This window comes from Photinus pyralis, unplaced genomic scaffold, assembly GCF_008802855.1.
Source record: "Photinus pyralis isolate 1611_PpyrPB1 unplaced genomic scaffold, Ppyr1.3 Ppyr1.4_LG10, whole genome shotgun sequence".
Taxonomy (NCBI): Eukaryota; Metazoa; Arthropoda; class Insecta; order Coleoptera; family Lampyridae; genus Photinus; species Photinus pyralis.
Genome location: NW_022170250.1, coordinates 5,198,679 through 5,223,337, shown reverse-complemented (window position 1 = coordinate 5,223,337; position 24,659 = coordinate 5,198,679). Strand labels below are relative to the sequence as shown.

Here is a 24,659-nt window from a genome sequence, read left to right as displayed (position 1 = left end):
AGTGTAGGGTACTTTTCTTTCGCGCCATCGACAAATACCGGAAATACGTCAAAAGTAAATTTAAGATACAATTTAAGTATTTTAATTAATTAATTAATCTCATTTTCCCAATATTTGAGTTTAGGAACGAGATTTTGAAAAACGGTTTTCACTGACCTCTTTGGGTGTTATTTGGCTACTTTTTCATAAAGAAAAAGTCATATCATTCCGTTTGATTTTCTTGATTTTTTAGGATTTTGGATCATAGTGTCAAAACTAGCCCCCTGGCGGAGACGAATTCAACTAAATTAACTATATGATTCTTGTTGACTAGAACTTTCGCCATCTTAAGCCACGCTTTTGAACCAGCTGACGCCCCTATCGTTGATAGGTTATGGATCATAAATCTAAAGTAGAAAGATGAACTTTGCGAAAATGGTCCGGTCAAATAGGACGCTAGCTCAGGAATGCTCTTTCCTCTTTTCAACGATACCAAATTTGTTAAAATCGGTCAAACGGTTAAGAAGTTATAGCAGGTTATTGCAAAAACAATTGAACTCCCCACGCCATCTTTGTTTTTGAAATAATTGAATTTTTGTTTTTACGAAAATGATAGATAAACTGGTTGTCTTTAAAAATGTGAAATGTGGTCATTTTTGGAACTTGAAAATATTTTCCACCGATTCTTCATAACCGATTTACCCAATCATTTTTTTTACCCCTAAGTCAAACGATGAACGGTTCCCGAGATATGGCCGAGGAACGGTCTTATTGAGTCACCCGGTACTTTTACAGTCATATTCATATCTTTTGGTCTTTGTAAATAAACAAAATGGAGGTCTTAAATCACCAATGGCAATTGCAAGGTGCAGCCGCCGGAGATTTATTTTATGCCACGATATTGCAAGAACATTTGTCAGGTATAAAGTAGCACTACTTACGCGCCGCCTCACCTCGCTTCAATACGTAATGGGCTATTTTATTACATCTGATCATCTTGCATGGTTTCATTAAAGTTGCAACTGCATGCAAGTTGCAAGAGAAATTGCGAAAGGCATGCACATTTCAAAGCCAGCTGATCAATTGCTGCATGAGACTTGCATCCAACTTTTATAGGATCGGAGCTTTGTTAACAAATCTATGTTATTCTTCTGTTAGTGGCAGACATGCAATTGAAATAGAATTGCACCATGTCAAATACAATGCAATGCTTTCACCATGCAATTTCTTTCTGAGAGTTCTTGCGCGTTGTATTGCCGAATGTCAAGCGGTATTCTCATTTCCAGCTAAACGGCTTATATGGAACCAAATTTGGTACACATCATACTCTTAAGACATAAAGGAAAGAGCCGTAAAGCGTTTGGGTAGAATCGCGCATCCGAGGTGTGCCGGTGGTATATAAGCTAGCCACAGCTAATTTTTCAATTTACCTCCCCTCAGACTCACTTGTTTTTACGACGCAATTGTCAATTAGCACTGATCTGTAGTACTGGTACAGACCGTATCTGTAATTTCAACCAAACACACCCTGGATCTGAACCGTGTGGAAATTGACAAATGCAATGTTAATGGCTCTCACAGTTTAACAGATGGCACTTGCACCGTTAATTATTTCCAATATTTTAATAGAGAGAGGCTTATATATCGGTTGATGGTCTACGGGCAGACGCTTTTAAATCTCGGTAGAAGTCGGTTTAGACTCGAGGTTTAGACTGGGTGCACTTTTACGTTGTGTCAAACTATGCGGATTTTGGGATGTTGGGACGTGAGACACATTCGGGTAGACGATTGACTCAAACTAAGGCGGCGTTCATACTGTGGCGATATGCTGCGACGACATTCGCCATTCAGCTCAATAGAGACTCTTTATTTATTATTATTGGTGAGTTAAGACCGCCATTTTGTTTATTTACAATGGTCAAAAGTAAACAATATTGTAGTTTTTAAGGCTGTGTAAAAGTAAATACACTTGCAAAACAGTCCCATTATTTATATCACGTTAATTCGAGAATTTTAAATGTGAATCGTGCAATTTTGCAGCCCACATAATAACATAGCTTAAAAACGGCATATTCACATTCAAGCATGTAACGTGCAATCTGCGCGATTATAGGTATACCAGAAATAGTAAATAAACTGTAAATCGCCATGTATTAAAAGTCGACACATGGAGGAATACCTAGTGTTTAAATTGTGGTCAGTGTAATTGTGCACGCCGTGTAAGTAAGGCTGTTTTAAAGCAAAATCAACGCAAGGGAATATGGGCGAGTTGCGAGTGCGCTAGAAATTGTGATCTCTATTGGTAATTAGAAAATTAAGTTTATTGCAAGTTCAAGCTAATTGGAATCAGCCTCGAGTTCTCAAGCAAAATGGCCTTTCAGGTAGGATAGGATTAAGGTGCTATATTTTCAAGTCTCAAAAACGGCAGAATAAATTCAATTCACTTTAAAATTAGTAGAATTCCACTTAAAAACCTGCTAGAATAACCCTATGTTTACAAACCGCACCCACAACTACTCGCCATTTTTAAATGACATCAGCGCCTCTAGTGTTAATCTGAATCGCGAATACCGCTACGGAGGTACATACAGCGGGCGATAACATCGGCGCAACCTGAGCGATAAAAATGCGGGCAAACGCGATAAATCGCGGAGACGAGGTGGAGACTATCGAATGCACAAGGTCTGTCGTACTAATTGAGTTCGCGTTTTAACTACTATAATAATAATCTTTTAGTACTGCATATACCTAAAGTGGAAGATTCAAAGAACTCTTTATTTATTCGTGTAAATCTTATCAAATTGACTCACAACTAACTAAAGTTAGAAAAATAGGCGTCGCACCGGTCTTCCGCTACGGTTTAATCGAGCAGCGTCGTATCCTCGGTTAAATTATGCCAGGACTCGTGACGATGGTCGGGATAGTGGATCATGTCGAGCCAGTGCTTCAGGCGCTGACCCTTCGATCCCAAGCCGCCCAAAACCAATCCGCCCAGGTAATCGTTGCTCTTGCCGTAGTCCTTATCCCAGACGGTTATGTGCAGACTTTGCGTCGACAGCTCGGTTAATCGGGTCTCAAAGGCGAACTCCTCGTTGAATATCGGATTCAAATTCTTCCACTTGATCGTCGTCTTGTGCTTCTTGTGGTACGGGTCTGGCTTTAAATGTCTGGAAAAAGTGAGAGTTTGTACTTCGCACGCGAGGCGGTGCGCTTACAATTTGACGAAAGGGTCCGAATAGCCGTTATTGTCCATCGGAAGTAGGTTTGTGCACTTGACGACCCCGACGAGTAACGCACGCTTTTTCGTGCTGTAGCAGAGCGAGAGGAGTATCTGTCCACGTAACCACAAATCGTCCAACCATTGATTTAGATCGGGCGACAGCGGAGGTCCCTTTTGCTCGGCTCTGAGCATCTCCAACGGGACGCACAGCTGCAAAAAAAACCACTCAGCACAGTTGCTTCCCCCAAACCTCAACGTACGTATACGGTATTTTGGACGCGAAGTTTCGCAAGCGGAATGTTTGCCTCCCCCATGTAATCATGCCCATACTTGTCGTCGTCCAGTACCAAAACGTGGAGAGACTTCGTGCTCAAATCCTTCTCGTTGATCTCGTAGAAGGTCAGGTTCTCGTTGAACTCCGGATTTCTAGATTTGTGCACCGTTTTCGTTCGTAGTCTCGTGTACGTTTTAGCGTCGGGAAGGATGTTGAGTTTACAAAAGGGATCGGCGAGTCCGTTGATGTCCATAGCTATCAGATTTTTGGCGCGGTACACCGAGCAGTGTAACGTCAAGTTGACGGGATCGTAAGTAAGCGCAAGTTCCATAGTTCCCACCGACGAGTCGACCTTTCGCTCTTCGTTCGAAGTCTAAAATTGGCGCAATTAGTTGCAAATTTCAATGTCGAATTTACCTTAAAAATACTGCTACTAATGCTGCAGATGCTGGACGATCTTTTTCCCTCAGTTCGGGAGTCGGCCCAGTTGAGTTCTGAAGCGAACGATTCTTTTGAGGCCTGCGAGCTATTTCCGCTGTTCTCGCAGGCCGGGTCTTCCCAAGCTTTGGTCTCGTCGAGTGTGAGTGTGCTGAGGTGTTCGCGTAAAGGATGGTCTTCTTTAAATGCCTGCGTGTCAATCGCACTGGTCTGTCTACTGAACGATTTTGGCAAGGACTGGGAGAGAACTTCGGCCGCATCTACAAATTTAAGTTAGCGCGCGCCATTCAGTGACCTATACTAACCGTGCATACTCTCGGTGTTGGAACCTCGTCGATTGCTCTGAATCCTTTCCCACAACCGGGCGTCCTCGTCCGAGCTGCTGTCGTCGTCGTAGTTTTTGTATCTCCTTGAATTACGAAGCGAGGACTTATTTGTACCGTACGACTGATTTGGCAATGTGTATTTGGGCAAACTTTTGAAGAACCACGCTCCTGACTTTTTCCATATTTCTCTCGTTTCGGAACATATCATGCATAGACATGATTCTTTCCCTGCACTAAAACAAAACGAGTGTAACCTATAACGTTTGCATCATAAATAAAGCAAACGATGTATTACTTGCATTTGACGAAGTTAATTGCTTTCAAGATATAATTTAGGTAACGTATCGATTTTCATTTTGATGTGTTATTTAAATTTGGCGCTTTATTTGAGAATAATTTCCAATTCCCAAGTTTTCTTGTCATCAATCTACCAAAAGTAAGTGTTGAATGTATCAATAATACATTATTTACTGTATCTAACCACATAACAAGTATTTAAAGGTAAGTCTTATACAACGAGTTATAACTTACGGAGCAATTGCGAGTCCACGAGTCAGTAAGTATAATCATCACCATTACCGTACCAACGCGGAGGACAACATTTTCCACCTTATACATTGTGAAACATCACAACACCCTGTACATAACCACCCAAGTGGCGTCCAAATTGTGTCCAAACGGTGTCATATTTAAGTTGAGTAGACCATTTTCAAGTCTGATCCAATTAGAGTCCAAGTTGAATTTAAGTCAAATCTAAGGTGAGTCTAAGTTAAGTTCATTCAGGTTGAGTTCGAGGCCCCATGTCCAGTGTTAAATGAACCCGAATCGAATCCAAAGAGGAGAAGGAGTTCAAGTCGAATCGAAGTTGAGTAACGTGGGAGGTTAGTGGAAGGTGGAAAGGGAGAAACAAAGAGGAACAGAGCGTAGTGGGAGGGATTCAAAAGCCTTAGGACGCTTATAAACTAGAGAGGGGGAGGGGTGGAAGTAGAGGTAAGCAACTGGTAGGGAGAAAATGTGGTCAAGTAAAGAAGGCCAATAAGGGTAGGAAAATAGAGGTAAAATGAAGAGGAAGGGAGAACCGAAGAGAAATAAAGAAAGAAGGAAAAAGAAATAGCACGGGCAAATGGTGCGTTTGAAAAGAATAGGAGGGAAATATGAAGAAAGAGGAAAAGAACAGCTGACAGAAAGAAGGCGAGGGGGAAGGGACAGCGAAGGGATGTAAAATGATAAAAACGAAATCGCGGGGGGTGAGAGAAATGAAAAGGAATAGTATGCTTCAGAAATTTTGGAAAGAAACCCAAGAGGAGAAGAGAGGGAGATATGTAGAATAGAGTTTAAAATATTTGGGGGGAGAGATAGTTACCAAGAAGAAGGAAAGAGAAATGAAGAACGAATAGAGTAGGGAGAGGAGCTTAGTGGAAAGTGGAGAGGGAGACAACAATGAAGAAAAACTCGGTATAAAAATGACTTTAGAAACCGAAAATTTCCAAACTACAGAGGGGCAGAGGTAGAGGCAGGGGAACTGAACTGGTGGGCGGCGGAACCAATCGTTAGTACGAAAAGGTAAGGAGAGAGAAGGGAGGTGGAAAAAAACGGCATACAAGTGGGATCAAATTTGAGCCAAAGTCGAGTCGAAGGAGAGTATAAGTCGCATCCAAATTGAACCTACGTACTTCCAAGTATCGTCAAAATCTGGTCATAGTCGACTAAAAGTTGGATTTCTGCCAAACCTAAACCGAGTTCGAATCGAATCCAAATAGGCGTCTCAGTACATTTTGAAGTTGCGTAGAAATCAAATCCAGTCGAATCGAAGTTGCACCCGAGTTGCGGTCGGAAGGGCGTATATGTACTAACAAAGGAAAAGGGACGCATTCGTGCACTTGCCATATTTACTAAAGAGAGGAAGATGTGTGGCGAACTCAACCACTTCGCGAGGTTCCGTTTCAGATTTTGTGCTGGGCCTCTATAAATGGCCGACGAAGCAGAAAACTCGGACAGTCTTGACTTAACGTCGACTAAAAAAAGTTCGCGGAGGGTGGACGGTTCAAATCGAAGAATCCCGATCGCGGCTTGGGGGTAGGAAGGTCGGGCCCTTTAATCGTCGGGGTCGCAGGAGCCATAAGAGCAAGCGATGGACACTTTTTGAACTGCTTTCCCCCTTAAGAGCCCTTAACGGGACTCCACCCGGTCTATGGGTTGTTTGAGGGGGAGGGAGGGGGGTGTGGTTTGCTTTTCGACATCTCACCGTCTTAAAGGCGTGAAAACGACACCACCTAGGAAAAATCACAATTGGCAAAGTGGGGCCCAAAACGTCCCCGGGTGGGCGGCGTACCATCTGCCCCTCTCTGATGAAGGGGGAGGGGGGAATTTTCGAACGGAAATCGGCCGAAATACGAAGTTATAGAATAATCGACGGTAAAAAGTATTAACGGCACTCGAGTTGCATCGGGGAGGGGAAGTTGCCGACGTTTTTCCTGTGACCGTCTTTTTGGCATATTCTCGCATCCCTCCAGAAACCACTCCTGCACCTCTAAACGACACTTTTTCGTTGTTTTGGTGTTTATTCGCAAACGCCGAGGGTTAGCATTCGTACACTCCGACACCACAACTAACACCCCCACCTCCCTTACCACCTGCCAATAAATGTAACTTCTTTCACAGTTTGGCTTTTATTGGAAAATGTTGAGGGCTAGAACGATGAGTTTTTTAAAGATGGTTTCGTATTCGCACTCCTTGACTCCATAACCAACGCCCCCCCCCCTCTCCTGTTCCCCACCTGACAATAAATGACACTTTTTTCATGTTTGACGTTTATTCGGAAACGCCGTGTGTGTTTTAATGTGCGAGGCGAAGATGAGCAATGTGTCAACGGTCCTATACAAGTAAGTATAGACTAGGTGGCACATACACGCCCCTTCCCCCAACCCCACCTGTCAGTAAATGACATTTTTTCATATTTTGGAGATGGGTGATCAAAAATTAGCGAGTGCAAATGTGATACAAGATATAGAGGATGTAATTATACGCCACATAAAAATAAGGCCATCGAGTTTTTATGACCCTGTAAATGCAATTTAATAAAAAGGTTCATTGACCTTGGATAATCTTGAGCATGTAATTAAACACGAACCACATAAAAAGAGGTCATTTACTTTCAATGACCATGAAAATGTAATTGGTCAGCGCCAGAACTGGGATCATTGACCATGCATGACCTTGAAAGTATAATTTGACACCATAAGAATGGGTTCATTGACCTTGGATGACCTTGAAAATGTAACTCGACACCGCATAAAAATGGAGCCGTTGTCTTTGGATAACCTTGAAGTTAAAGTTTGACACCACAAAATTTGAATTTGACCAATATTTGACCATAAAAATGTAATTTGACACCACAACAATTGAGGCCATTGGCATTATCAGCTTGAACATGTAATTTGACACTGCACGAAATGTCGCTGTTGACATTGTTTTGAAAATTAATTTGACACCCCAAAAAATGAAATATGATAACTAAAGCTTTCCCTTTGGGCTTTAACTTGACCTACCTTCCCAGGTGGCACGTGACCGTCTTACCTTGATCTGCTTTTCAAGGTTACCACCAGGGGGCGAGCGACCTTGAACTGGTCAAAGTTCGGTCTTGTATACTTCTTGTGATCCATAAGTGTGCTTTTTTCTAGATTAAACTAAAAAATCTTCGCTTTCTCGATGTCACTTATACATTTAGCAATAGAGCTTTCAAAACTGTCTCCATTTCTTATGAAGCAATGCACGGTTTTGCCGTACTTTTTTACATATGCTTACCACCCTGACAGTACAGTTGCAAGTGCACTAAATCAGAATCGATATGAAAAAGTCAATTTTTTCAGAAATGTTCAAATTCTGTTTTTTTTTGCTAAAAGCGACGTTACACTACAAGTTAAAGTGAAATGTAAAAGTTTGGTGAAGATGGGACTTTTTTGTAGATTCGAACATTGATATTGCCTAAAAATGATATATATGTATTTTTAAATGATTGGAGACAGTTCGATGCGAATAATCCATCGTGACACATCGAATACGGGTACAAATTAGTCTTTAATCTGTACGTTCCATTTATTTTTAGTAATTCAGAGAATTGCCTTTTTTTAAAATAAATTCAATATAAATATAATAAAACGCATCTGAAGGTCACGGCCGGTTTTGAGGTAACTCAAGTTTCTCAACGGAATCAAGTAATCCGTAAAAAGTTGAGGAGATATTCATACGGTTAAAATTCGGTTACTACACTCCTTCACCCTTAAATTTGCAAGAAACTCTTAAATCATGCATGGATGACGTCATCAGTGAAGTGAACTTGGCGCGGGCGCGGGCACGTCCGTGAGGGGTCTAAACTTTCTAAACTTTTTACCAACATGTGTTGGAACCCTTTTTGTCGCCATGAAAAGGGGTGTTTTCTTAATTTCCTTAAAATGAGAATTTTCCGCCATTTAAAAAAAACTAAACGTCAAACTGATGGACGAGTCCATTTCAAGATAAACAAAGGGGTGTCCTAGGTCGGGAATTTATTTTGACGAAAATTAATATAAATATGAAAAATTTAACGCGAGTAGTTATAATAATAATAATTCAAAATGTTCAGATAACTTCTGTTCGACTGGTACTAACTTCTCTCGAATAGCTGCAATCGTTTGTTCTTGCTTCTTTGTGCTGTAGTTCTCCTTCTTGAGGATACTGTTTCTCTAGAATGGCTATTCGCTCCTCTTTCTGCACCACTTTATCTTGTAATCATGTGTTTCCAGTTATACTTTTGACCTTTTTTTGCTTTAGCTAAATTTTCTTCTAATTCTTCTATTCTGTTGGTCATTTCTACAATGTTCTTCTCACAGGCATTGATGTCATCAGCTCTCATGTTCCCTCGAATTTCCTTATACTGATTAAGTGGCATTGTTCTTTGTTCTTCATTTTCTTGAATTATTTCTTTACTTTGTCGTAGTTGTTGAATTAGCTTCCTTTTAGTTTCTCCGGCTCGGAAACAAGGTACACCATGATACCAGAAATAGATTACGCGAGATTAAATTTAAAATCAAATTTTAAAAAGTCACTCATATACAGGAGCAATGTTTACCCCAAAAGGTTTTGTATCTGTTGAGAAAGAAAATCTATATGGTACTATCGAAATATTACCCAATCTTAGAAAGGGTCTGGATACGCAATTTTCAAATTAATTTAAAATCGATAAAAATAACTTTATTCCCAACATATTTCTCAGGGTTACCATTTTATTGTCGTACACGCAAAATTGAAATGGGCCGACATTAAACCAGTAAAACAGGTACCTACATCCGAATTGTAACGGATGGTCGCTTTAGAATTCAATTTTCGAATTTGTATTTTGTCCATCATATGAAAATTTACGCACATACCGCTTCATAGAGAACATGAACTAAAATATGTCTGGTGATAGCGAACGAAACGTGTTGCGGGAAGCGGTTCCCACGTTCTGTTTTGTGAAAAGCCGGGTACGTGACAGAAATGCGGGTTCTCCACTCGTTTAAAAAGGCCGAGATCGTTTCGTTCAGAAAATAGGTCCCGTTTCAGCGACATATAAACAGTGGGAAAAGTGGGAGAGCGGGGGTTCTCTTGCCTGAGTTCGCGAGTTCCAAACTTTTTTTTTATAAAAGTATTTAAATGAAATTTGATACATATAGGCGCTTGGATCAAAGGAAAACGTTAGTTTCAAAATTTAGATTTGCCCATGCGCAGTTCCAACTTTCTTATTTAGAAAAGCATTGAAATGAAACTCTTCTTATAAACTGAAATTGAAGTAGCACGTCAAAAATGGATTGCATATGTGCAACGCTATCTTTCATATTTGTGGCCGGATTTTTACGATTTTTACAGAAGTTGCATCTTACAAATGGAAAATGAATGCAAGTGGAAGACTGCAACATTTTTCATTAAAAAACAAAAACACGACAGACTCACATTGTGTAAGACATATATCGCGAGGTTATAGGTATAATAAATGGAATTAAGCGACATCTGATAAACAAACGTGGTTGAATCGAAATGGCGGATGACTCAAAACGATGAGAGGTTCCACCCTGTATATACAACTTACCACGATACATACATTTTTGAGAGTTGGCAACCATGCAATTTCTAATTGGGAAAAAGCTCCCTGCGCCATCTAAATAGGCCAGTAAATGACCGTTTTGGCGTGTAATTTTTCGCGCCTCGACGGATTTGCTTGAAAATTTGGATTTAGGTTCCTCTTACCCTGTACTTCAAAAGTTGATTTTACTTGGGAAGTGAATGACACCCCTTCTCGGGGGGGGGGGGGGGCATACGTTCAAAATAAGTCCGGAAATTGATAAATTGAGTAATTCTAAGCAAGTTTTGTTCTATAGAGTTTTTTTCACTAAGTCAATAGTATTCGAGTTATTTGCGAGTATTTTTCACTTATAATTGCACAAGAGGTTTGTATTTTACCGAGTAAATTTGGGTTGTTTAGGTAATGAAAATCTGTTGCCTAGCAATTAGACGAGTGCGGTGCCGCATTTTTATTAGTTGACAGTTTTTCGAGTTCAATTGCTAAAAGGAAACAGATTTGAATTGCAACAACCCAAATCTATTCGGTTTAAATACAAATCTCGAGTGTAATTTGGCAGGACAATTTAACGAACAGGAAATTCACCAAACTAATCAATTATTGACAGACGTCAAACTAGTCATATTATGGGAAAGGATAATGCGATAATTGGTTCGAAAATGAATAAGTGAAAAAACCACTAGTGCAATTGTCGCTGGAAAAGTTGCAGGTAACTTTTACCGCTGTCAAAGTGACAATTACACTGCGGCCTATGCGATTTTTTATACATGAGTTGAATTGTCAACAAAAAACCACGTTTTCAGACAGTTTTTCGCAAATAACTCTAAAAGTAAGTATTATATCGAAAAAAGTATTAGAAAAAATATAGCTTATAAAAAAACAAACAAAATGGTCTATATATGAAGTTTGTAGACCCAGTAGAAGCAAAGTTGTAGCTCATGAAAGGTAGGTTCTCATTCGTCAAATACCAAATCGAGTATTTCAACGTGAAATAACCAAAAAATGAAGCACTTTTCGGGGAAAACTTATGAATACTTTTTTAAAGTGTTTGAAAAAACATTTCTTTTTATTTTTAAGAAAAAGTTCCTAGCATCAAAACTAAGTGAGTTACGCTCAAAATAAAGTTGGTCCTTTTTTTTGGTAAAAAAAATTGAGGAAATCACCCCCTAATTAGCACCCCAATTCTAATTAAGCGTTACCGCTTTACAGTTTACATTATTTATGTATTTTTTATATGATCTGTAAGTTTGACCGGTGCAAAGTGCTTATTTTTGAAAAAATGTACCTAGTTTTGAAGTAAAAAAAATTTTTTTAATTTTGAAAAATTGCTTTTTTTTTCAAAATAACTTCAAAAGTATTAGTGATACCAAAAATGTACAAGAATAAAAAAATGTAGCTTTTGCTTTTCTGAACGTTTTGCTTATTTTGTTTTTCTGTAAAACAAAAATTGGTTAAGATATGCCTGTTCAAAGTTTGCATACACTCGTCATTAGTGACTCATTCGAGCCCTTTCAACTACAACCCTTTCAAAAATAAGGGTTTAAAAAAAATTAATTTGAATAATCTTATAGCTTTTAAAAAAACCTACAAACTAGTTTTTTTAAGCACTTCGTAGCTTAAAAATTAACAGATTTATGAGTAAAAAACCAATCACATATTTAATAGATCAAAACGCGTGTAGTTACTCGAGCAAATACACATAATAAGGGTAGAAATTATGTGGTAAAAAATAAAAATAGCAAAGTAATCTAAATTTAATGTTACTATATAATTAAATAATCCCAAATTGCTTGAATTTACAATTGTATAATTAATAGGGGTAGTTTCCACCCCTAAAAAATAAACAGCAACCAACGGCACAAGTCCAATTTTGAAGTGGAGGGTAAGAATAACCTAAATCCAAATTTCCATACAAATCAGTGGAGTCAAAGGATTCTTTCTATGATATTGTTTTAATTATAACTATTTTAGAGGTAAGATCTAGGGGTTAAACTGTGATAAAATCTTAAGTTATGTTGTTTAATGTTAATTGATATTTATTCACTCCTTTAAGAGATGATTTGAATCAATTATCCGCTTTAATTTAAAATTATACGATTTTTTTCTAATAGGGGTAGTTTTTTCCCCTAAAAAATAAAAGCAACCCTGGGCTCAAGTTCAATTTTGAAGTGGAGGGTAAGTAGAACCTAAATCCAAATTTTCATGCGATTCGGTGGAGACGCGGAAAATTACACAGTATCGTCGTATTCCACGTTCATTTACTGGCCTAAAAGAGCACGAACGGGGTTTATTGTACTTGTATTTTGTGTCACATTTTATATTTTTTGTGTGTTTGTTTTTGAAATTTACTTGGTTTAACCGCAATGCAGAATGACATATATGATACCGTTATGCTATTGTTTGTAATTGTTTACGTTTTTTGTGTAATGCTTGCTTAATTTATGTTTATTGATTTTGATTCCTTAGTCTTGCCCCTGAAGTAACATTCATATAAGTCTTAATCAGTTTATTTTAATATGTGGAAATTACCGATTCGTTTGATGTATGTACTGACTTGTTGTTTGTAACTAACAATTTTCTCCGTGAATGAAGCAGTCACGGGGGTGGTAAAAACTGCAGTCAAAATTGAGATACGACATCTAATTCCGTGATTGTCTTCGACTTTCAACTGTAGGCTCGAAACCCCGAAACCAGAGGCGGATTACCTATCTTGCAGGAGCGGGATTACGCTAATCAAAGCTCTTCAGTTTAGAATCTATGTGCAATAAATGAGTGGCGATTCGTAATTTCCACATGTCTTATTTTTAGCGCATTTCCACAAAAATAAACAACAATGCGCTATTGTGGCCACTTTGTCCGTCCGTCCGATCGTTCGTTGAGACGCTACTCTTTATCTTAATTGCTATTGTTCTACTTTTTTTCGCTATTTGGTTCGTTATGGTGTCGAGGCTTGCACCAAGGAAGGAATTTTTTCTGTACCGCTTACAAAAAAAGTTATTGTAAAAAAACCAAAAAACCGTTTTTTACATGTTCCATAATTTTACACTTTTGCCGTTTATTAACGATCCTAGAGATCGTTTATATTCTATTGCTGCCTGTCGTCTGTCTGTTGATCTGTCCGTCTGTTCCTTTGCCTGTCTGTCCTTCTATCTGTCCGTGTGAACGATAACTTTAGAAATGTCCGATCGCTTTGACATCTCCGTTAGTTATGAACTGAATTGCATGAAATTCAATATGGGCATAGCGTTAGCCATATAATACGCAATGCCAAAAGTGGAGTCGAATGGATTCAAAATTCACAGGTGCCCTTTTCGCATCTCGACCATTTAGCAACCGAATTGCAAACTTTTTTATTTATAAAAGTATTGGACTTGTAATAAAAGCAAATGTAGCGCCATTTTCCAAATTTGGTTTTGTGTAGGATGTGCACTGTGCAGTGCCAACTTTCTTATTTGTGGAAGAAATTTCGTAAGGGTGTTTAAAAAATGCGCTTTATTTGCACAAGGGTTGTGCACAATTTGTACTTGTTTTATTATACCTGAATCACAATCTCCGTTTTAAACACTCAAATGCGTACGAAAATAGTTATTTGTGTACCAAGGCCGTAAAAGTGATCTTTTTTGGCCGAAGCTGCTGTTTGTGGCCGAGGCCCTAGCCGAGGCCGCAATTCAGATGAGGCCTAACAAATCACTTTTGGCCAAGGTGCACACAACATTTTTTAGGCGATCATCAAAAAAGAATTCAAAAATTTGCTCATAAACATATTTTTTCTGAAAAAATCATAGTTATCTTAGACAATTAAAAACAAAGCAATTCCTGTCGTATGTAATAAATTATAATTAGCATCTTTGCGTGTGTTTTGTGCGTATCAAAATGGGTGATAGCGACAGTTCAGGATGAAATTTTGGAAGCTGCAAGCTTGCGAACCTAAGCCATATATGATATAAGAGCTGGCGTTTGAGAGTAAAAGTACAATCGCAACTTCCTCCATTGCACAAGATTTTAATAATGTCAAATGCAATAGGTCCTTCGTAACTGTGGCTTCCAAGACCTTATAGTTAACATGCTGTACAATTATTAGAAACCTGATTACCTACTTTGATGGCAGGTATAGGTAGCTACTTGTGTTCTCGGTCAATTGCTGGTGATTCTTCGCATAATAATGTAAGCAATAACATCTTCCTAATGTTTTGGTTCTACACTTCAAAAAGGTCTGCAAGCAGCAAAGATTGAAACGTCAAACTATAATTTTAAATGTGAACATTGTGATTATGCAAAATAGTGTGAAACATTCATACAAGTCCGAAAATGAAAAAAACGCACGTGGATGGCCCAATCCTTGATGGGGCTAGACCAGATAGACGCTTTGTATTAAACAGATTACTGTTTCTCACACATCAGTTTCAATTCAAATAAGTAGCTACAGTTTGACAGATGTGTACAATAAAGTAAAGTTTGACAGAAGCGTACAATAAAGTTAAACTTTATGGCCGCAAAAGCGTCCACAAAATCAACGTTTTTGTGATGATAGCCTAAAAAAGACCTTTTTAGGCTATCATTACAGCTTTTGCGGCCATAAAGTTTCACTTTATTGTACGCTTCTGTCAAACTTTACTTTATTGTACACATCTGTCAAACTGTACCTACTTATTTGAAACTGATGTGTGAGAACCAGTAATCTGTTTGATAGAAAGCGTCTATCTGGTCTGTCCTCATCAAGGATTGGGTCCATCCACGTGCGTTTTTTTCATTTTCAGACTTGTAGGAATGTTTCACACTATTTTGCGTAATCACAATGTTCACATTTAAAATTATAGTTTGACGTTTCAATCTTTGCTGCTTGCTTGCTTTGCTGCTGCTTTTTGAAGTGTAGAACCAAAACATGAGGAAGATGTTATTGCTTACAATATTATACGAAGAATCACCAGCAATTAACCGAGAACACAAGTAGCTACCTATACACCTACCATCAAAGTAGGTAATCAGGTTTCTAATAATTGTACGTTAACTATAAGGTCTTGGAAGCCACAGTTACGAAGGACCTATTGCATTTGACATTATTAAAATCTTGTGCAACCGAGGAAGTTGCGATTGTACTTTTACTCTCAAACGCCTGCTTTTATATCATATATGACTTAGGGTCGCAAGCGCAACGCTTGCAGCTTCCAAAATTTCATTTGGGGTATCTGAACTGTCGCTATCACCCATTTTGATACGCACAAAACACACACAAAGATGCTAATTATAATTACATATGACAGGAAATGCTTTGTTTTTAATTGTCTAAGATAACTATGATTTTCAGAAAAAATATGTTTATGAGCAAATTTTTGAATTCTTTTTTGATGATCGCCTAAAAAATGTTGTGTGCACCTAGGCCGAAAGTGATTTGTTAGACCTCATCTGAATTGCGGCCTCGGCTACCGCCTCGGCCACAAACAGCAGCTTCGGCCAAAAAAGATCACTTTTACGGCCTTGGTACACAAATAACTATTTTAGGCTATCATCACAAAAACGTTGATTTTGTGGTCGCTTTTGCGGCCATAAAGTTTCACTTTATTGTACGCTTCTGTCAAACTTTACTTTATTGTACACATCTGTCAAACTGTACTTATTTGAAACTGATGTGTGAGAAACAGTAATCTGTTTGATACAAAGCGTCTATCTGGTCTAGCCCCATCAAGGATTGGGCCATCCACGTGCGTTTTTTTCCATTTTCGGACTTGTAGGAATGTTTCACACTATTTTGCATAATCACAATGTTCACATTTAAAATTATAGTTTGACGTTTCAATCTTTGCTGCTTGCAGACCTATTTTTGAAGTGTAGAACCAAAACATGAGGAAGATGTTATTGCTTACATTATTATACGAAGAATCACCAGCAATGAACCGAAAACACAAGTAGCTACCTATACCTACCATCAAAGTATTTGCGGTTGTACTTTTACTGCTAATTATAATTACATACGACAGGAAATGCTTTGTTTTTAATTGTCTAAGATAACTATGATTTTCAGAAAAAATATGTTTATGAGCAAATTTTTGAATTCTTTTTTGATGATCGCCTAAAAAATGTTGTGTGCACCTTGGCCAAAAGTGATTTGTTAGGCCTCATCTGAATTGCGGCCTCGGCTGCCGCCTCGGCCACAAACAGCAGCTTCGGCCAAAAAAGATCACTTTTACGGCCTTGGTACACAAATAACTATTATTCTATTTTAGATTATAATCCTTTTTATAAGCACCCAAATGAGGGTATTAATTGGACTTTATGGCACAGAATTGTCAAAAATTGCCTAGCAACGATACCGCCACTCGCAAAACTTGCTGTGTTCTTTTTCATATACCTAGATCTTTGGATTTATGAGGAACCACTTTACTTTGTGCGATTTCGAATTCACGTAATATTTCGTCAGAATAAACGTTTTTGCACTCCTTCGTTCTAAATCGCGTTTTCCCAATCAAACACGAACGCCGGGAACGTCAATTTTACAATTGACTATCTACTTTCGCGCACTAGTGCGTTGCGCACTCGCGCCGCCAATCTTCGCGCTCATCTTCAAAATAACTGTTCCCGCACTAATAATGTAAATAACTATTTCCATTTCAGCTACACTCATTTCCAACATTTCCATAGCAACACAAAAAACGCCAACTATCTACACCATTCATATTTGGTTAGCGACAAATTCCTGCAAGAACTACTAATCCCTTTTAACTTTTTAGAAATTGTGTTAAATAGAATAAAACGTTGTATGTACCACGGGCATAATCGATTATGGCCCTCGAGAAATTAAAAGCCCTCCTTCGTCGGGCTTTAAACATTCTCTCGTGCCATAATCTTTCGATTATGGCCTTAATACATAAATAACTATTAAAACACACGTGGGTTAAAGTAATGATACTTCAAGTATGACTTTTGAAACTGTCATTTGGGCGAAATAAAAAATCCTCTTTGTAAATGCAGAATATTTCTTTGGTTGAAGCTTTCACGAACGCGCGTAATTTAGGGTATGCTTCCAAATCCGTTCCACTTTTTAATCGCAGCATTGTTTGACGTTTTGAATGAATGCACCAAAAGAAGATTTAAATACCTTTAAAATTTCCTTCATGTATGCCAGCATTATCGCTGCATTTAAGACTTTATTCGTCAGTAACTTCCTATTCATCCATGGAAACAACATTTTCATATTCTTTATAATAGGTTTTACTGGATTTGGATTTTACACCTACCGACGTTTGTTTAGATTTTACAACAAGCGATTTAATGAACGGTGTATTATCTTTTTCAACGGAAATCGTTTTATTCACAAAGACCATGATTTTTATAAGCAAACTTCAAGTGACATTTCCATGGCAATCGTGAAGTTACGAACATCCAGCCCACTTAATTAGATTCGAGTATAACGTCAATATGATTTCATTGTATTTCCTATTTTTAAATTATACTGCAGGTATAATACAAGATACTATAAGATACACGTGTACCTATAATTGGTCTTTAAAGCACTTGCAACGTTAAAGGCATTCCGCTTCGCGTCGTGCCATTCTGAGAATTGGCTATCTACGATTTTTAAAATCAGGCAGGAAAATCCCTGCCTCTCCTTCTTTGCAATGTTCTCGCATAAAGAAGCCCCCAATAAAATCTCGCAATTATAATTAGATTGGACACAACCGAATGTTGTAAATAGATCGATACCTTGAAACACGCATTATTCGCTGTTCAACTTACCATCGTTGCTTACCCGACGAGATCGTCTCGATGGAGCACTTTTGGCAGACGAACCGCTGACAGTCGACGCACCTCGCCTTTTGGGACCCCAAGATCCCGAAACGATCCCCGCAAAGCAAACACTGCGACGTGCTACGTCCCAAAACGTTGCGCCGCATATTTTCTAATCTCTCAATTAATTTTCCAACCTAAAAGCGATTACGTAGGGATAGCGCGCTCGGTCTTCTTTTGATAAGTTTATTTATATCACCCTTTCCTGCTCCACGATATCCAACTGTTCCGCGCGACGGATGACCTCGAGGATCGCCGTTTGCTCGTCATCTCTCAAGGGTGCCGGAGATGATTTGTATCCGAAGGTTGAGGTTTTCACGCTCCATCCCGTTTTCAATCTGTAAAAAAGCAATTTTTTTAAATCACCGAAATGACGCGTGCACCCAAAAGGAGACAAACTTACTTCGCCCGAAGTGCGAGCTGACGGTCATTGGGGCACACGAATCTGCTCCCCCCGGTCCCAAATCCTAAGTCGACCATTTTGGGCTCACTCCCCGTTCAAAACTCGCAACATATTGAAGTAAACGCGCGCGCGAACGAAACGAACCACGTCGTCACGTCGGAGGCGTCTTGAAAACTAAACCGCCTGTTGCTTCGCCTGTTGCAAATAAATAGCGTCGCGACGTACGGCACGTCACTAATCGATATCATACAAAATTGTGTCAAATATGATGTGTGCAATCACATCCTTTTCGCGTATTCATGTCACGAACATCGTCTAATTAGAGCGAGAAGCAAACCGAATTCTGATGGTGGTAGGTAATTTGCGTGAGGGAGTTAATTGGTAATTACATGTTTTCGAAGTTGCTGTGCGCGTGAAGCACCTTTTATGACAAACAAACGAGATAATGACGTGTTAGGCTGTCATGTCGCATTAAAGGCGGCTTTATCGCGGTAATTACTCATATAGTTTGAGTTGAGGGGTGCGTTGCACTGTTTGCTATCGATCGGGTGGTCGATGTACACAAGTTTGGTTTTAAGCTAAAAGCGTTTTAGTTTGATGGGCCCCAATTAACTTCAACAATATTGAGTAAGTTCGGGAGTACCTATAAGTACTTTGCAATGCCCACTTTGTGCCTTTACTGTAATTAACTTACTCATGTTTTGCAGTGCTTTCATAATTCTTGTGTTATAATACCAGTAGATGGTCGACACTACACCCCCTCCACTTTTTATTCGAGGTTTAATCCACCGATCTGCGCTCACTCGAATTGATTAGTTTCATTGGCGGTGCTCTGATTGGTTTTTTATATTTAGATTGTATAAAAATAACTGCCCCCTCCCTTTCCTAAATTGTCTAAAACATTCCTTCAAAAACATTGATACCAGCACTGCAATTTTGACTCACCCTATATTTACAGTTGGCAACTCTGAGAACCAATTACAAGCAGCGCCATCTAACTTTCCTGTCAAAATGGCAGATTTTTCGCGCCATTTTCAGATCTCGGTAACAGCCAGCAAAATCTACGCTATATAATGCAAGAAGAATCAAGCCCTTATATTGTTTCCCTTTTGTAGGTACCTCCCCCAAACATTTTATAGATATTCACAATTAAGTTTTTACATCGACGTCCGGTAGATGTGTTTGGTCTACACGTCCTCTCTGCCCTTTGAAAGTACCCTACTCCGACACTCCGTTCTGCGGATATTTGCGCTGAAAGTTTTGACGTCACCAATAGATATGTCTCGACCTGACGTTCAACTTCCCGTTTATCAGTACCCTCCTCTTACACTTCGTTTACAGGATCTTCGCTTCGACTTCACCATTGGATATGTATGTCTCGTCCATTTTGCCTTTTTGGGTACTTTCCTTCGATAAACTATTTGAAAGATATTCGCTCGTAAAGTGTTGACATCGCCAATAGATATATTTCTTTCGGACGCCCCAATCGCCCTTTGTGAGTACCATTCTCCAATAATCTGTTCTTGAGATATAAGGAATTATTTATATCCGATCACGATAAGGGGTCGAAGAGAACTGTGGTGGGTAGAAATTATTCCTCTCGTTGAGGCCTTTCATTAGAGTACCATGAAGAACCAGTTCCACCCCCCCCCCCACCCCTTCTTACGATAAGTCAGAAAGAAAGACGTTAGTTGGTTAAAAAACAGTTCCTTTTGTTGAGACGTTTAAGTAGAATACTTACCATGAAAGATAAAATTCACTTCCACCCCCTTTCTCCCCCCCCCCCCCCCCGGTCACCTACTGATCTCGAAAAAGAGTCGCACAGGAAAGTTTAGTTTGTACAAAGCAATTCATTTTGGTGAGACCTATTAGAATACCATCAAGGATAGAAGGTGTGCCCCCCCCCCATTTTTTTTAAAAACACTGGGCACCTCTAACGGCATACTTCTGCACAATCTGGGACCATTTGGTTGTCGCATGTAAAAGTTATTCACGTTTTACTTTCAAATAATTTTCAATTTCTCAGTGAATAATTCATGGAGGGGGCGCTTCCTCGAGACAACACTTTGATGACTGCCTGGCACACTTTCAAGGTATAGAGTACGTATTGCAAAACCATTCCCCTAAAAGTAGTGCAAAACCTAAGAAGTGGGTCGGATTGACGGACGGACGTACAAAACGCAAACAATAGCACATTGTTGTTGAATTCTTAAAAAATTTTTTTTTTTATTGAAAGGTCCTCGTAACTTTTAAATAGATGGCTCTATCTATTGGGGATTCTGGAATAATTAGTGAACGTATTCACCTAAAAACTCCGCAGTGAGGATATAATTGCGTTTTTTCTTCCTTATTGTAAGTACCGCTATTTACTTGAAGCGTACCTTTTCTTTAAATTCGGCTGTCATCTGTTATACCACAATTTTCCACTACTTCATCTACAATTAGCCCCCTTATTTGTGGGTATGTACATTTTATGACATCAACGAAGAGGGTTACCTTAGATTTCTTTTAGGCTTGAAGTTCGGGCTCGACTTTTTAGTTTTAATTTTAGTTCAAACTCAAATTTTATTCAACTGTAAGGACCAGCTTGAGCTTCGGAGACGCTTTACCTACTATTCTGTTGACGTACGAATTTGGGGCAACCTTGTCTGCAAGCGCCGACGCCCTTGACATATTTCCCAGTCGAACTAAAAAAACACGACCTCAAGCTTCAACTGGTAAAACACGACCATACCCCTGGCCGAACAAATTAATGAGTTCATGTCTGACTTCAAATTCCAAACAAGAAGTACCGTTGGCATATATAGAGACACCATTGGAAAGTTTTGGCATGGGAAACAAATGGATACGTTCAGCCGGGCCAGTGCTGTCATAGCGCCAATATACCGGTACTATTGAACGCACAGCTGGCGTTTGGCGTCCGTCATTTTTTCTCAGTTAAAATACTTTCCTAAAAGTCCCCGCTACCAAATGTTATTGGTCTGATTTTGAAATGTGATTCGAAAATACACCTGAAAAGAGCATTCCTTGGGCAACAAGAATCAACCAAAATATAGTTAATTTAGTTGAATCATTCAACGCCAGGGGGCGAGTTTTGACACTATGATCCAAAATCCTAAAAAAATCTAAAAAATCAAATGGAATGATATGACTGTTTCTTTATGAAAAAGTAGCCAAATAACACACAAAGAGGCGAGTGTAAACAGTTTTTCAAAATCTCGTTCCTAATCTCAAATATTAGGAAAATGAGATTAATTAATTAATAAATAAAAATGCTTAAATTGTATTTTATTCGGCGTATTTCCGGTATTTGCCGATGGCGCGAAAGATTTTTTGGAAAAGGACCCTACACTTTTAGGTAGGCGTTGAAAAATTAAACAAATGAAACACGATGCACTATAAAATAAAAACAGCCGTAATTTGTACTGTAAATTATTCTGCTGTGTTTACATTCAGAAAGTGCTGTTTTTTGAATTTGTAATCTTTTCTAAAATGCCGACTTCTAACCAAGAAGCATTTAATATGCTGGCGGCGATGGTTCGTGGTCGATTCGGATAACGCAAATAGAAGATGAGGGCACCGATGGTCGCATTTTGAAAATACTCAAAATATATCGTCAGCATATTAAATGCTCCTTGGTTAGAAATCGGCATTTTAGAAAAGATCACCAATTCAAAAAACTGCAATTTCTGAATCCAAACAGCAGAAATAATTTACAAATTAGGAATGGATTTTCAAATGCTTTTTTTTAATGAATTGAACCTAACCTTATTTTTTGAATGGAACACCCCGTATATTTTTATCTAAAAGATGGCATCTTTAATCCTTTTTTCAAAAATATAACAATTAATTTAGGAAATGTTTACATTGATTCAAAAAAGATTTGAGTAATTTGAAGCTAACCTTATTTTTTAAATGGATCACTCTGTCTTTTTAATCTAAAAGATAGCATATTAAATTTTCTTTTCAAAAATGTAACATTAAAAAAATTCAAGAAATGTTTGTATTAATTCAAAAAAGATTTTAAAATGCCTTTTTAACAATCGTTTGCACCTTTTTTTTTAATGGAGCACCCTGTATATTTTTATCTAAAACATGGCATCTTAAATCCTTTTTTCAAAAATATAAGTAATTTAAGAAATGTGTACATTGATTCAAAAAATATTTTTTAAAAATTCAGAAATCTGAAATGTTTGCATCATTTGAACTTAATCTTATTTTTTAAATGGAACACCGCGTACAAAAAAAATTCAAGAAGTTTTTATATTCAAAAAAGGATTTTAAAAAAATTCAAAAATTTGAGTTTTTTTACTTTTTTGAATCATTTGAACGTAATCTTTTTTTTTAATGGAACACCGTGTATATTTTAATCTAAAAGATAGCATTCTTTTTTCAAAAATATAATAAGTAATTCAAGAAATGTTTACATTGATCCAAAAATTCAAAATTCACAAAAGTATTTTAAAAAATTCAAAAATTGAATTTTTTGCCTTTTTTGAGTAATTTGAAGCTTATCTTATTTTTTAAATGGAACACCTTGTATATCTTATTCTAAAAGATAGTATATTAAATTCTCTTTTCAAAAATGTAACATTAAAAAATTAAAGAAATATATATTGCATCACAATAATTATTTGAACCTAATCTTATTTTTTAAATGGAGCACTCCGTATATTTTAATCTAAAAGAGGGCATATTAAATTCTCTGTTCAAAAATATAACGTTAAGTTAAATTCAAGAAATGTGTGTTTTGATTCAAAAAAGATTTTTAAAAAATTCAAAAGTCTGAATTTTTTGCTTTTTTTGAGTAATTTGAAGCTTATCTAATTTTTCAAATGGAACACCCTGTCTTTTTAATCTAAAAGGTAGCCTATTAATTTTCTTAAATTCAAGAAATGTTTATATTCATTCAAAAAAGGATTTTAAAAATTTTTTAAATTTTTTTGAATCAATGGAACCTAATCTTATTTTGTAAATGGAACACCCTGTATATTTTAATCTAAAAGATAGCACATTAAATTCTCTTTTCAAAACTGATACATTAAAAAATTCAAAAAATGTTTATATTGATTTTAAAAAATTCAAAATTTCGAATTTTATTTTATAATGCATCGTGTTTCATTTGTTTAATTTTCCAAGGTCTATCTAAAAGTGTAGGGTGCTTTTCTTTCGCGCCATCGACAAATACCGGAAATACGTAAAAAGTAAATCTAAGATACAATTTAAGCATTTTTCATAAAGAAAAAGTCATATCATTCCATTTGATTTTTTGATTTGTTTAGAATTTTGGGTCATAGTGTCAAAACTAGCCCTCTGTCAGAGAACGATTCAACTAAATTAACTATATTTTGGTAGATTCTTGTTGCCCAAGGAATGCTCTTTTCAACCATACCACATTTGTTAAAATCGGGCAAACGGTTAAGAAGTTAAAGCAGGTTATTGCAAAAACAATTAAACGCCCCACTCCATCTTTGTTTTTGAAATAACTGAGTTTTTGGTTTTTACGAAAATGATAAACCGGTTCTCTTTAAAAATGTGAAAAAAGATTTTTTTTAGTTTATGCGAAATTTAAAGTAAATGCAATTTTAAAATTTAAGATGGCAGTTACACCCTCTGCTGGTCATTTTTAGAACTTGAAAATATTTTCCAGCGATACTTCATGACCGATTTACCCAATAATTGTTTTACCCCTAAGTCGTATGACGAACGGTTCTCGAGATATGGCCGAGGAACAGTCTTATTGTTTCACCCGGTACATTCCCTCTATTCTAAATTTAAACTTACCACAAATTATACCTACGTTTATAAAACCTAATGTACATTATATACAGTTAATTACAAAATTTTATTCCTTCATACACAGGTCAAAATCATTATGTGTAAATATTCACACCTATTAAAATATAGACATCCTAATCTTGTATAAGTACAAACAAGTTAAAAAGTAATCGTAAACGATTTACATAAAGCGCATTTCCACTTGCATTCATTTCCCATTTGTAAGATGCAACTTCTATTAAAATCGTAAAAATCCGGCTACAAATATGAAAGATAGCGTTGCACATGGGCAATCCATTTTTGACGTGCTACTTCAATTTCAGTTTATGAGAAGAATTTCATTTGAATGCTTTTCTAAATAAGAA

At 37.5% G+C, this 24,659-nt stretch overlaps 1 protein-coding gene across 2 annotated transcripts; it reads right to left on the bottom strand.

Moving 5' to 3' along the window:
* Nucleotides 1-2,728: 2,728 nt before the first annotated feature.
* LOC116161698 (rabphilin-3A) lies at nucleotides 2,729-18,999 on the bottom strand. Of its 2 annotated transcripts, none has more exons than XM_031475142.1 (8): nucleotides 18,517-18,999; nucleotides 18,313-18,451; nucleotides 18,063-18,250; nucleotides 4,217-4,470; nucleotides 3,891-4,171; nucleotides 3,460-3,846; nucleotides 3,195-3,409; nucleotides 2,729-3,146 (listed from the first exon to the last, which is right to left on the bottom strand). In XM_031475142.1, exons 1-8 carry the CDS (start codon nucleotides 18,591-18,593, stop codon nucleotides 2,840-2,842), a joined length of 1,848 nt encoding a protein of 615 aa, XP_031331002.1. In that variant the 5' UTR covers nucleotides 18,594-18,999; the 3' UTR covers nucleotides 2,729-2,839. The 2 variants fall into 2 exon arrangements, with proteins under 2 accessions (XP_031331002.1, XP_031331003.1); XM_031475143.1 differs by having other exon boundaries at nucleotides 4,226-4,470.
* Between the last annotated feature and the right edge of the window lie 5,660 nt (nucleotides 19,000-24,659).